At 49.6% G+C, this 13684-nt stretch overlaps 5 protein-coding genes across 5 annotated transcripts; 3 read left to right on the top strand and 2 right to left on the bottom strand.

The window, feature by feature from the left end:
- Positions 1 to 146: 146 nt before the first annotated feature.
- On the bottom strand, positions 147 to 1573 carry N7498_000747 (uncharacterized protein; the record flags this gene model as incomplete). Its single annotated transcript, XM_058447810.1, has 7 exons — positions 147 to 363; positions 424 to 578; positions 635 to 790; positions 849 to 971; positions 1024 to 1176; positions 1227 to 1373; positions 1430 to 1573. 7 exons carry the CDS (start codon positions 1571 to 1573, stop codon positions 147 to 149), a joined length of 1095 nt encoding a protein of 364 aa, XP_058313221.1.
- Positions 1574 to 1834: 261 nt separating this feature from the next.
- Positions 1835 to 4595, top strand: vp16 (tethering complex subunit VPS16; the record flags this gene model as incomplete). Its single annotated transcript, XM_058447809.1, has 6 exons — positions 1835 to 1979; positions 2036 to 2142; positions 2198 to 2326; positions 2386 to 2974; positions 3025 to 4295; positions 4347 to 4595. 6 exons carry the CDS (start codon positions 1835 to 1837, stop codon positions 4593 to 4595), a joined length of 2490 nt encoding a protein of 829 aa, XP_058313220.1.
- Positions 4596 to 4630: 35 nt separating this feature from the next.
- N7498_000745 (Alb1 domain-containing protein) lies at positions 4631 to 5272 on the bottom strand (the record flags this gene model as incomplete). The annotated part of the gene is made up of 3 exons (XM_058447808.1): positions 4631 to 4843; positions 4918 to 5207; positions 5257 to 5272. The coding sequence occupies 3 exons, from the start codon at positions 5270 to 5272 to the stop codon at positions 4631 to 4633; spliced, it is 519 nt and encodes a 172-aa protein (XP_058313219.1).
- A 234-nt stretch (positions 5273 to 5506) lies between these two features.
- N7498_000744 (ubiquitin-specific protease UBP1) lies at positions 5507 to 7588 on the top strand (the record flags this gene model as incomplete). Its single annotated transcript, XM_058447807.1, has 1 exon — positions 5507 to 7588. One exon carries the CDS (start codon positions 5507 to 5509, stop codon positions 7586 to 7588), a length of 2082 nt encoding a protein of 693 aa, XP_058313218.1.
- Positions 7589 to 8850: 1262 nt separating this feature from the next.
- N7498_000743 (putative SNF2 family helicase) lies at positions 8851 to 12815 on the top strand (the record flags this gene model as incomplete). Its single annotated transcript, XM_058447806.1, has 12 exons — positions 8851 to 9245; positions 9306 to 9957; positions 10007 to 10027; positions 10084 to 10256; positions 10310 to 10429; positions 10483 to 10640; positions 10700 to 10799; positions 10846 to 10933; positions 11051 to 11268; positions 11357 to 12230; positions 12286 to 12462; positions 12510 to 12815. The coding sequence occupies 12 exons, from the start codon at positions 8851 to 8853 to the stop codon at positions 12813 to 12815; spliced, it is 3282 nt and encodes a 1093-aa protein (XP_058313217.1).
- Positions 12816 to 13684: the final 869 nt, after the last annotated feature.

Genomic DNA, 13684 nt, shown 5'->3' with positions numbered 1-13684 from the left:
TTAAAGATAGCCTCATGGATATTATCAGGAGTGCCTATGGAAAATAGGCACTTGCCTTTAAGAGGCAATTGACATTGAATTCATTGAGGATATTCTAATTGTTTTGGAAAACTCGAGACCTGCTAGCGCTTAAATAGTTTCTGTCCTTATATTGGAGGCTCCAATGCCAGGACGCCATCCAATATTGAGTCGGGCGTAACATCGACCAGAACAGAAGAGACAGCTTCTAGTCCACTTCCGTATTGCAGGCTTCGATCATCATCAGGAGTCGCAACGACAATGCGGTGGCGAAACACTTTCCTCGCAGCCAAAGCTACAATCGATGGCGTGAGATAGTCAATCCCATGCAGGGGCGCAAGAAACCTGGCAACGGTCAACAACCTGAGAATTTTGTGAAATGGGAAACGGCTAATCCTGGCTTACTGGGCAAATCGAGCGAAGTCGTTGTTCGCCTTAGCAGATACCCCGCCAGCAACTGCACGACTGAGCCGTAGGAAAACAACGATATCTTGGATATACCGAACCACCTCCGCACTGCTTGTTACAGAGTCGCTCGCTTCTCGAAGCTTATCTATTGCCTGCACAAAATAATGAGTTAACCGGATACAACTGAAGTCAGAGTGGAAATGCGTACCAGGCGATCGACTTTGGCGCTTGTCTTTTCAAAGGTCTTTGGTGAGTGAATGACAGAAGACGCAGATATTTGACCGTCCGATAGCCAGTCATTCTCCTCGAGATATACGTAGCCATCGGCGGGGTCGTGGTAATGTGAGATCAATAGATGTTCACTCTGTACCGATTAAGTTAGAAAAGGCCCCAGGAGGGGTGGAAGCCACGAGGGTACTGACCAAATGTGTCTTTAGTCGTGGTCGAAGCTGATCAGTCTCTCGCACCACGAGAGGAATGAAAAGAAAGTCTGTAGGAGCATTCAGGATGCCTATTTCAGTTACCAACTTCTTAGTTCGCATTAACTGAAGTGACTATTAGCGTTCTGATAACCAAATATCGGAATAGGATGCTTACCTGTAAAGTCTGGACTTGGACGTCCTCGTCAACCAGGTTGAAATTTTGGGCGATGACAATGTTGACCACATTGGTATCATCAGGCAATGAGCTCGGGATCGGTGACCTGCTGCGATCTCGAGGAGTCATAGGCGATGAGAGATTACTGGACTTCTTTGATCAGTTCCGATTTGTGTAAGTAGGATTTTCTTTCAAATACATACTGAGGCGGTCTTCAACCGGAAATATGATGGACGGTCTTGATGTTTCCGAGCATCTGCCGTGAGGATCTCATTGTGAATGTCCTCAATGGATGTTGTCTCACAACAATCCAGAATGGAATAAGACAAGTCAAAGGCATTTGAGCAGACCTATCCATCATGTAAGTTGGAGCCATCATTCGAAAGCCTTGAAGCTTTTTCCATACCAAGGCTAGCTCTTTGGCAAGATCGTGGATGCCGTCTCTCGTGGTTTCGATCAAACAGTGTTCACGCGCGACAAGACACAGGAACAGGGCCACTTCGAGGTCAGAGAGCTGTCGCACGGTATCCTCCAGGCTGAAATCATCCATTCTGGTACGCCATATGTCATTGATTTCCTGGGGTGAGACAAGGCCGAGGTAAGGTTGGATGGAGGGGGGTGCCGGACAATCGAGATGGATGATTGATGCCTTGATGCCTGTCGATGGAGGCACGAACTGTGCTAAATTAGGACTAGCGTGCATCCCATAGCAGGCCGCGGAACTGCACCGCCGCCCATCATCAACCACAACACGGGGCATGGGTTGATGGTCTCTTCAGAGCCATCGTCCGTGACAAAAAACTGCCCATTAATGGCTCCCTCAAACCCTCTTGCCAACTGGGAAAAGGTCGGCGACAGTTTCTATCGCAAAATCCCCGTGTATGACGCCATCTTCGGTGAGGACGTGGAGCTTGAGAACTACATCGTTGCGGGCGCGCCCTACGGAGGTGCTATCGGTATGTTTCAATTTGATCCGAGTATTGAGTCTAAGCTAAACGGAAGTGTTCCGCAGCTCTCTATCGTGATGAGAGCAAACCGTTCAGGTTGCGGGATTCGCAAAGCTCCCGGTCTAGCATTGAGATCTATTCTTGCTCGGGGAAGCACATTAATACCATCAATGTGTGCCAATTTTGCTTTGATTTGATGGTATTCAGGTATGCTAATCTAATTACAGTGGGAGCAAGCTACTATCCGCGGGCTCGGCTGGTCCGACAAAGAAGAGCTCCTGGTTGTTTCCGAGGACGGCACCGTCCGCCGCTATTTCGGCCTAGACGGCGAGTTTACTTCATTCTCTCTTGGAAACGTGAGTTTTATCTCTATCTTTATGGGCTGGCTGAGGCATTCCGAGTTGACAACATGCAGGGCGCCGAAGAATACGGCGTGAGAGCCTGCCAATTCTGGACTTCCGGCCTTGTGGCATTGCTCTCTAACAATCAGCTGATTGCTGTTTCCAAGTATGACGAGCCTCGACCCAGACTCCTCGCACCTTGCCCAGAAGGCGAGGTGTCATCGTGGTCCTTGATTCCACCTGCGCACACGCTTTCGCGGTCAGTGGAGGTTCTACTGGCCGTTGATAAGACGGTCTTTTTGGTCGACGCCACGGAAGCGGAGGATAAGATCTTACAAGATGGTCCATTCAAGCACGTTAGCGTGTCACCGACTGGGCGCTTCGTCGCACTGTTTACTGGGGAGGGGAAGTTATGGGTTGTCAGCATTGACTTTCAGAGTAAACTCAGCGAGTACGACTCAAAGTCTCGTGTGGCTCCCAGCTCGGTGAACTGGTGCGGTGACGACGCAGTCATTCTGGCTTGGGAAGATGAGATTCATCTCGTCGGACCCAGCGGTTCGGCATCAAAGTATTATTATGATGGCCGTGTGCACGTTATTTCCGAGTTAGACGGGGTCCGTCTCGTCACTAACGATACGTGCGAGTTCTTGCACAAGGTCACCGGTATGTTGCGCAACGAAGCGATGGATTGGGCAGGCGCTAATCCAATCCAGACGTGACGCAAGAAATATTCCGAGTGGGCTCTTCATCCCCTGCCTCGGTGCTTCTCGATTCCGTGGACCAGCTAGAGAAGAAGTCACCAAAAGCCGACGAGAACATTCAGCGGATTCGCTCGAGCCTCCCCGCCGCAGTAGATGCGTGTATTAAAGCAGCTGGCTATGAGTTCGATGTCTACTGGCAGAAGCGGCTACTGAAAGCCGCGTCCTTTGGGAAATCAGTGCTTGAACTCTACAACAGTGATGAATTTGTGGAAATGACTGAAAAGCTCCGAGTCCTCACAGCAGCCAGAGATTATCAAGTCGGCTTACCTATTTCATATGAGCAATATCTCCGCCTGACACCAGAGGGACTCATCGAACGTCTTATCAGCCGTCATGAATATCTTCTTGCGATCCGGGTATCCGAGTATCTCCAGATTCCTGCGGACCGAATCTATGTTCGTTGGGCCAGTCAGAAAGTCCGGGTTTCCACGGTAGACGATGAAGCCGTGTGCAAGCTGATTGTACAAAGGCTGGAGGGGAAGCCAGGCATCTCCTTCGAAATTATTGCCCAGACAGCTTATGATGAGGGACGATCGTACTTGGCTACCCAGCTGTTGAACCATGAACCACGAGCTGGGAAACAAGTGCCCCTATTACTGAACATGGAAGAGGACGAAATGGCTCTTGACAAGGCAATTGAAAGTGGTGACGACGATCTTGTGAACTATGTGCTCCTCCACCTAAAGGGCAAGCTTCCTCTGGCTAGCTTCTTCCGCATGATAAACACTCGTCCTATGGCATCCGCTTTAGTCGAGACAGATGCACGAGGCCAAGATACGGAACTACTGAAGGATCTTTACTACCAAGACGATCGGCCTATTGAGGGCTCGAATGTCTTGCTGTCGGAAGCTACAAAAGAAACGGACCTGCAGCGCAAGACAGAGAAGCTCCACCTCGCCGCCCGCCTGCTGTCAGACTCCAAAGACCCGACGGTTATGTTACACCAGAAGTTGGTGTCCGAGGCTTCCCAACTGCTCAAAGCCCAGGAGACACTCGACAAAGATCTTGCCGACCACAACGAATTCCTCGGCCTCAGTCTGAACGAGACGATATACAGACTTATTCGAGCAGGCTACGGGAAACGAGCGCACAAGATGCAAGCTGAATTCAAGATGCCTGAAAAGACCTACTGGTGGCTGAGACTCAGAGCCTTGGTGGCTAAACGCGATTGGGGTGAGCTGGAAGAACTTGGCAAGAATAAGAAGTCCCCAATCGGATGGGAGGTAAGATTTCTAATCTTATTTGTTTGCACATATGCTGACATACAAACGAAGGCTTTCTATAACGAGGTCCTGGGCGCCGGAAACACAAAGCTTGCCTCCATATTCGTCCCGAAATGCACAAACCTGCCCGTCGCGGACCGAATTGAAATGTGGGTGAAATGTGGAATGATCGTCAAGGCGGGCGAAGAGGCGCAAAAGGCCAAAGACGTGAACACCCTTGAACTCCTCCGAAGCAAAGCGTCCGGTCCCGCAATCACCGAAATCGAGCGCATGATCAACCAACTCAGGCCGAGAAAATAGTTTCCAGTCATCACTCATATCGAGAGGCCATGTCCTCAGGTGATCTCATCATCTTCGTCAAGCAGCGCAGGGTCGCTCGCAGCCGGGGTCTCCGCCACATTTGCAGATGCGAAAGGATTTGGTTTGGTCTTGGGTTTCTCGGGATTTTCGGCCATGGCATCGTCATCGTCATCGTCATCGTCTCCCGCATCGTCTTGTTGGAGAGCTGCAAATGCGGTCGATTTCCGGTTGAGTTCTTCCCATTCGCCCTAATGTGAAACATTTTGGTTAGCACGTAATACCACAAGTAGACCTGCGGCTCATAGCAAATAAAAATACATACCCTCCGATCTTTGACAGTCTTTTGTCGGCTCGCACTTCTGACCTTTTTGATTTCCATCTGGTCCAAGACCGCCTCAGCTCTATCCATGCCCTTCTGCTGTCTCAAACGCTGTGCCCTTGTCAACTTCTTCTGCTTCTGCTTCTTCTGGATACCAGAATTCCTGCGATCGGACAAGACGGAGGGACGTTTAACGTTTGGAGATTCAGCTCGGGGCAAAGAGGTCAAGGACTTGTCCACGTCCAAGCTGGGGGACGCTGCCCGGCGTGCTGCACGGGAGTTATCCGTCTTAGCTGGTGAATTGTCAGTAAATACATGTAGAAACAGGAATTTGAGACTCACGCTTGTTCTTCGCCATGGTGGGATTTGTTCTGAAAGAGAGTGAAACTTTGTGTGGAGACACTGCTATCGATAAAAAAAGTTTGCGGTGGGCGCGATGGACCTACAGCGCAGCTCCAGATCAACTGAAAGATTGTATACAAAGTCTCCTTCTCCACCTTCTTCCACCCACTGTGATCCGTGATCATACCACACGGCCCATGCTTTACAGGTCTTCCTGCTGCTGCGGCTCTCTTATTTCCCTCCTTACGCCATGAATGCTCGCAGAGAGGGACCTGACATCTTCTCCAACGGCCCCATCCATTACGCAAGCCGAAGCACCCACGATGAAACTACTCTCACGGGCCTGTTAAACAATCAAACATTCGCCTGTGCCCTCGTCGCCGTTTTCTCTATCTATTTGTTTCTGGATCACTTTGGTTTCGCCCCGGTTTCGCTGATCCGTCTCCTCTGGAACATCCTCGTCTACCTCACACCCTCTCGACTCGTCGTCGCGTTAGATTCCCGCATGTCGTACTCGGACCCCTCCGCCCCGAGCCCTTCACAGATGACCTTTCACCTGAAACATGAGGCGATGCAGCGTATCTTCGGGCTCGACAACAACTCCTTCCCGTTCTTTCCTCGATCACGATCCCTTTCAGGTCTTGGGAGCGCCCTCCTCGGCAATAACAAGGATGCCGTACCTTCCGGGTTGGGAAACTGGGACAACTCTTGCTATCAGAACAGCATCATTCAGGGACTCGCCTCGCTAAAGTCCCTTTCCGCCTTTCTAGGTCAAAATGTTGATGCGCTGGGGGAAAAGGGCTCGTTCTCGACACACCAGGCGCTGAAGGGTATTATCGACCTGCTCAACAGTGCATCAAACTACGGAGGCAAGCACTGGATTCCCGCGGACCTCAAATCTATGAGCAGCTGGCAGCAACAGGATGCGCAGGAGTACTTCTCGAAAGTGGTGGATCAAATCGACATCGAAATCCAACAAGCTTCCAGGGGAGAGACAAAAAACGTGGGGCTCAAAATGACCGGCCCAGAGGAGAATATTCTCCGAGATATTGTCCAGAATGCAGCGCCAGCGGATGAAAACATAGAGACCCCCGTCATCGAGAAATCGTCATTGCGCAACCCTCTTGAGGGCTTGCTCGCCCAGCGAGTGGGGTGCATGAGGTGTGGGTGGACAGAAGGGTTGTCGCTTATCCCGTTTAACTGCCTTACCGTGCCCCTTGGAGGCAAGTTTGAATATGACGTGCGCGAGTGTCTGGATCAATATATGACCTTGGAGCCCATCGAGGGTGTGGAGTGTGCCAAGTGCACATTACTGAGGGCACACGAACAACTGAAAAGCCTTCTTGGCGATCTCTCGGAAGACGAAGATCTAATCGATCGGTCACAATCGCCAGGCTTGTCAGAGGCTGTTCGAACTTCTGCGGAGGCCAGGCTTGCGGCCGTGAAGGCGGCCTTGGAGGAGGATGATTTTGCAGAAAAGACTTTGGCCGATAAATGCCACATTCCTTCCAAAAACCGAGTCACTACCACCAAATCACGACAGGCCGTTATTGCGCGGGCTCCCCAGTGTCTCGCAGTTCACATCAACCGCAGTCTCTTCGATGAGATGACAGGCATGTTGAAAAAGAACCAGGCCGCAGTCAAATTCCCCAAGATTCTGGATCTGAATGACTGGTGCCTCGGGACTCGGATTGCCGAGAAGTCCGGGGACGCGATCGAGCGATGGGTGACCAACCCTTCCGAGACAATGCTACCTCGCCCAGGCGAGTCTGTCCGTCTTCCCTGCAGGCAGTACGAACTGCGAGCCATTATCACACACTACGGTCGACATGAAAATGGGCATTATATCTGCTATCGCAAATACCCTACTGCAGAGTTTCCTGCTCCTGTCCCTGACGAGGTTCTGCAGGCCGAGGGGGACAAGGAAAAACCCGAGCGGTGGTATCGTCTCAGCGACGACGACGTGCAGATGGTTAGTGAAGGCAATGTCATGTCACAGGGTGGAGCTTTTATGCTCTTCTACGAAGCCATCGACATCCAACTATCGGCTCAACCCGAGGAGCCCATGAAGTCGGGATCTTCGCAGTGCGCTCACGTCGAGTCAGTTTCCAATTATACCATGTCCGAGGACATGTCGACTACTTCTAGCCCCACGGATCCTGAGTCCAGCACTTCTCGCGCAACCAGTGTTTCGACTCCAGACCGCAACTCACTGCCTATTGAGGATATGAAGGCTCCTGTCCCGTCACTTAAGATATCCAACGCAGTTGATATCAACACCCAGGATTCCGGCGACACACTTGGGTCGCCGTATGCTATTCCTGCATCATGACCTGATGGTTCAACCTTCCATGTTTGTTATTTATTTTCATGTCAGCGAAACATCGCCGCATATTTTGGCAACTGCATCACAATGATACCCGAGGCACATTCTATCTGGGGCGTTCGTATGGGATATCGGAATTGAATGTACCTTACACACGTGTATTTTTACGGACGATTTATTTGGCAGAATTGACTTCATTCGGGCTTTTCCATACTCGGAACTTGACTTTTTTTACTTTCAACACGTACGCACTTCAATGTCCTAAGGACTGACTACCAGGACCTTCAATCCTTTCGTTTAAACATCACCTCCATCATGGCCCTCTGATCGCACTTATCTGCTTTTTCCCCTTGTCTTACGAAACCTGCTTCACCTCCCCTTGCTACCCACCATCTCGCTCCTCTTACCCTTGGTCTTCAAACTTTTTGTTGTCGCTTTGCCCATCTTATCTACCGCCTCTACCATTGATCTGTCTACAGCGGTCTAAGAGGATCTGCCTGCCAGTGGCTCCTGAGACGACTGTCCTCGAATCCTGTTCCACGCACCTCTGCTTCTCTTTCTATATTCCCTTCCACCTTACACCACCGTTCATCATCACCTTCTAATCGTGATTCCTACCCACACCTTGTCCCATACCAGGTTCCATTCTCCAACTTTCTCTTTTCACTTTGCCGACATAGCTCCCGAGTTCAACTCTCTCCTGTTTTCTCTAACCCTATCGACTCTATCCTATCTGGCACTCCCTCGCCTTCCCACTCCGGAAAGCTCTATTGATATTCCGCACTCACATCATTACGCTCTCTTGCCCAACCCCGTTTTGTCATCTCCGTCATTTTTCATATATCCGTCACCTTTACCAAAAAAACCTACAAAGTTGGTTAGGACCTGGCCCTAGACAGCTTCCACGGCACCTGTTCACGAATCTTCCTCTACACATCCCTCCTGCCATCTTCACTTCGTCACTTTTTCCCTCCCTCCTCACAACCTCAACCTTGCCCCATCGGGGACTACATTGTCTCCTCGCTCCAGTGAGTTCCATTTATACTTATTTTTGGCTCATATCTTCCGTTACCTTGCAACAATTCCCTACCTGATTCATCTTCACTTTGAACTATTCCTCTTTTCGATCATATCCCACTACACAGATTTCTTTTTTATTTCATGCCCCGCTACTCCCAACTAAACATCGTTTTGCCCCTCTGCCCTCTCATCAATCTTTCTCTCTCTCTCTGTTCTTTTACTTACATCAATTGCTACTAGTCACCACGATGGAAGACAAAATCGTCGTCAAGGTCCTGGAGACCGAAAACAATGAAGACTTGAGCAATTCTTTTGAAGGGCCCAAGTGTCAGCTACCTGTCTTCGCGGATTCTCAAAACGAGGATCGAAAAATTGCAGTGGAAATCGAGCCATCCACTGCGAAAGTGAAAACTGAGTTACCGGCTTTGACTGTTCAGTTGCCCTCTCAGGGCCACGATTCGGATATTTTCTGCCCTCAGCATGAATTCTTGGAGGATGATCCAGACGATGAGGGTGCGGCTCGTGACCTGGATTCCAATGATCACGGCAATGGCTCTGATCCTGAATGGGAGGATATATATGGATCCAGAGCATCTAATGATGACGATTCTGACGGTTCCTCTGGCGAGAAAATCTACCAAAGGTCAGTTGCTCAAATGCACAGCTTTTTGATGATGACAATGCACCCTAATACTAGATTTAGCGATAACGAGCGACCCCGGAGTCTCAAGGCCCCCATGCCTGGAAGGATGGTTTCTGTTACAATCCCCAAAAATGAGACTGTTTTGGAAAAGGACGCATCACAAGTTCCAACTTCCGTCGAACAGGCAACTCATAATGCCAAGCCGCGATCTTCCCGACGAGGTATAAAGAGCCTCCCAGAACCAGAAAAGGATATCGAAGTCTCTAAAGAAGACATGACTCGATCTATGGAACGGGGACTGCGCAAATTGGTCGGGCACACCGCGCTCACGAACGAGCTTTATCCACAGTCCGACACCAGCGACGGTAATAGCCCGGAATCACCTCCCAAAGGCAAGCCTCGTAAGGCTACCCACGAAGAGCCGACGCAAGCGATTGAAAATTTGCTTGCAAGGGTATCAGTTGTTACAGGTGCCCAAAAGAACGCAGCAAAACCTGCAATCCCAACCTCTTTGCAGACGGACAAGTTGAAAGCCCTCAAAGAGATCGCTAAAATTATTATGGACGAGGATCCAACAACTGACAAGCGTGAGATCTCGAGGGACTGGAGGTCTTTGCTTGCAGCTTCCAAGCTATTTCAAAATAAGCCGCACATGGACGGAGTCAGAGGATGGAAAATGGTGGGCATGAAGCAGAATATTTTGCATCACCAGGTGAGGCTAAGCCCATCTTGGAAAATTATGGCTGTTAACTTCTCAATAGCTCGATGGAGCAGGATGGATGGTGAGTACCAACTTCGAAAGCGTGAAACCTTGGGAGCAGAAATTTGATAATCACAGTGCAAGCGAGAGAAGGCCGGCACCATCCCACGTGGTGGGATGTTATGCGATGTTATGGGTCTCGGAAAGTCGTTCACCACCCTTTCATGCATCCTCGATGGAAGGTACAAGGTTCCGGATGGGCGAATGGCCCCTACTCTGATCATTGTCCCATCGAGCGCCCGTCCTCATTGGTAAGTGGGCAATGGAACATCTAAAGGATCGCAGCATTGGCTTACTTAACAAGGCATCGCCAAATTTCTGATGGTTTCAACGTGAATGTGTTTGGGGCCGTCTGTGCTTGGACGTCTGACACAGAGAGGACTTACACGAGCAACATTAACGGCCTGAAACAGTTCGGTATTGTGTGAGTGGTAATATCAAAGCTGCCCTGGACGCTCTAATTTATATACTCGACAGGCTGGCCACGCACGAGGATGTGCGCCTGTCATATCCATCGTTGGGCTTGCCCGGAGTGCTCCAGAGTGATGAAGAAAAGGCGCAATGGTGGACGACATCGTTCGAGGGGCAAGTGGGACTGCTGCACAGAGTCAAATGGCACCGAATCGTTGTCGACGGTAAAACTTATCAGTCGCTCTGCTTATGTCAATTTTTACATGCTAAATACCTTTGACAGAGGGTCATGAGATTCGAAACACCGATACACAGCTTTCGTTGGCTGTCCGAACTCTCACTGGAGATCGCAAATGGATCGTAACCGGCACGCCGATTTTCAAGTAAGCTCCTTAATTTGATCCTTGGATCTATTGCTGACTTCTCTAGTCGGAAAGAGGACTTCTACGCATATTTCAATTTTCTTGGTGTGCCGAATTGCGAGTTCTACAGGAACTTCTATCATAGTTTCTGCAAGGTACGTATCGACAGGGTTCCTCTATCGTTGGGAATTGGCTTCATTAGGTCTTCCCTGTTTACATATTCTACTATCATACGTCTATCAACACACACTGACTGGGTATATTACAAGCAGGGGGGCGAGGCAGCTACACAGCGTCTCGTTGATGTATTGAAGCCATTACTCCACCGCAAGACGTATGAAAGCACATACTTCGGCCGTCCGATCATTCCACTGCGCCACATCAAGGAGTCAGAGAAGGTAGCTGAGTTTTCCAACGTTGAAAAGGTCATCTATGACGAAATTCTCAACATGGGCATTGAAGAATACAACGGCAAGTCGAAGATCCACGCGTACGGGTTCGAGTCCATACTGACATATTTCAGCGCTTTCCGAGTCTCCCCACAAGCAGAAAGATTGCATCCTTCTTGTCATCACCAGACTTCGCCAGTTCTCCAACCATTTCCTTGTTGCTCAGGCCGTGATGAAACCTCTGGTGGACGCAATTGGCCAGGCCTTGAAAGGTCCGACTGCTGAAAAAGAAGGCTTTTGGGATCGCAATTCGATCGAGATCTGGCGCTTCATTGAGCTTCTGGCGAGTGGAAAATCCCCCACGGCAGTTTCTCTAGAGGCTTTTCCTAACAGCATAGCCGAGCTCGAGCCGCCCGAGAATCGCATTAACTTGAAGCATGCTTGCATAGAGCGAGCGCGGAACTTCGCCGCTGAAGAGAACTGGGCCGAATACGATTCACTTACCTCTGGAGAATGCAGCGGATGCCATGCAAAGCTCAAGCTCGCTCAAGTATTTCTCGTTACTTCGTGCCATCTTTACTGCAAAGATTGTTACAAAAGTCTTCCTGGTCATGATGGTATCTCCGGCTCACAAGGGAAAATCTGCCAGAAGTGCAAAAAGGAGATTACCAATGCTGCCAACTTCCACCCACCAGAAGCTTTCCTTCTGGCTGGAGCGCCCTCCACATCGTTTATGTGCCCTGGAAACAAGCGAAAACGAGCTACCACACGCAAGGTCTCCACGAAAAAAGCCCCAAAGACTGAAAGGACCATCAACCAAAATGAGCGAATTGACGCATCACCTGGTCTTGAAAGATCACCCATTGAAGACTGGATTCCATTTTTAAGGGAATACCATGTCGGTGCCAATTGGCTGGGTTCCAAAATGACAGCGGTCCGGGACATCGTTCGAGAATGGCTACTGGAAGATAAGGACAACAAGATTGTCATCTTCACTCATTTTGTCGACTCCCAGCGCATACTTGAGATGGTATGTGAGGAGGAAAAATGGCACTATGCCAAGGTAATTATCCTCCGAGATACCGTGATCGCCTTTGTTCAGTGTTGATTCTTTACAGATTTCGGGTAAAATGGGCGTCATGGACAGAGACGATCAAATCCAGGAATTTCAGCATAACAAGAAATTCCAGATTATACTCTCCACTTACGGCACGGGAGGAGCTTCCATTGATCTCACGGCGGCGAATAAATGCATCCTGGTGGATGGGTGGTGGAACATGGCCCGTGACGACCAAGTAAGTCATGGGATGGTCATCATCACAATTCTAAATATTTCTTCCAGGCCTGCTTCCGCCTGTTCCGCATCGGCCAGGTACGCGATGTAGAGTTCCTAAGGATCATTGCCGACGGTACGCTCGATGGCCAACGGTCCATCGACAGACAAATGTATCGGATGCAACAATCAAAAATGAAGGCAATCCACGGTATCCTGGGCCCATCGGCATTTAACAACAAAAGTGCCGCCGAAAGCTTCCTCCAGAATTGGGGGACACTTGTGAAGGATGGATTGGGCCATATCACACTCATCAGGCGTCGCAACTTGACCACTCTGAAGGAAGAGGGTACGGGGACCGAAAAAGCTAAGTGAAGGGGACTCGAGAGAGATGATGATCCAAAATTGATTTCTAAAGAGCTTCCAAGTTTTTTTCGCGTTGTTTTTCGTTATGGTTTTCTGCACATTGCTTTTATGGTGTGCTTTGCACCGACTGATCGTTCTGGTTTCGAAGTCCCTACGCGTGCGTTTTCAATTCAAAAAAGGTCGGAAGAAGGGTGAAAAAAATGGCTTTTGATTCGGACAGTCGTTAATAGTTTGCAAATATGTTTTAATAATTTTCCTTTGCGGGAAGATATCCAAAAAAGGTTCTGGAATGCGCTTTCCATAGACTGTAATTCAAGTTGATATTCTTGCACACGAGCAAGCGTGGGCCGACGCGAGATTGACACATTGCCAAGAGAGAAGGGTCGGGTCCATGCACATTTCTATGCGGGTATCCGACGCCGGAGACACTTGGGTACCACAGATCTTCGAAAATGTCGAAGACAAACGAGACAAAATGCACAGACGCGGCATCGACATATTCCGGGCTCCCCTCGCGTTATGGAAATTGATCCGAGGATAGTTGGTATGATTGATTCCCGAACGACTTTGCATTTGTGGTCGATTTCTAGGCGTTATCGCCCATCGACTCCACAATATATGCATCAAACCCTAAAGAATTACCCGCTAAAGTGACTCCTTCCCATAGAGGTAAAGTTTAAGTAAAATAGACAAGATCCTGCGTTCGTGATCACAAAACGTCCTTTTGTCTCCCGCCTCTCGCCAGTCGGATCTGCCCTTTACATCCGCGTGGGGCAACGCCACGGTACGTTTGAAAACCAAACATCCCAATGTCCGTTATGCCAACGGCCCCAATCGCCGCTTAGGACGCAGCCCACGACCGTCCCATTTCAGCCCAG

Source organism: Penicillium cinerascens (assembly GCF_028974065.1).
Source record: "Penicillium cinerascens strain IBT 15544 chromosome Unknown contig_16_segment0_segment0, whole genome shotgun sequence".
Taxonomy (NCBI): Eukaryota; Fungi; Ascomycota; class Eurotiomycetes; order Eurotiales; family Aspergillaceae; genus Penicillium; species Penicillium cinerascens.
The sequence above is the reverse complement of the archived record's forward strand: the minus strand, read 5'-3'. Positions and strand labels throughout refer to the sequence as shown.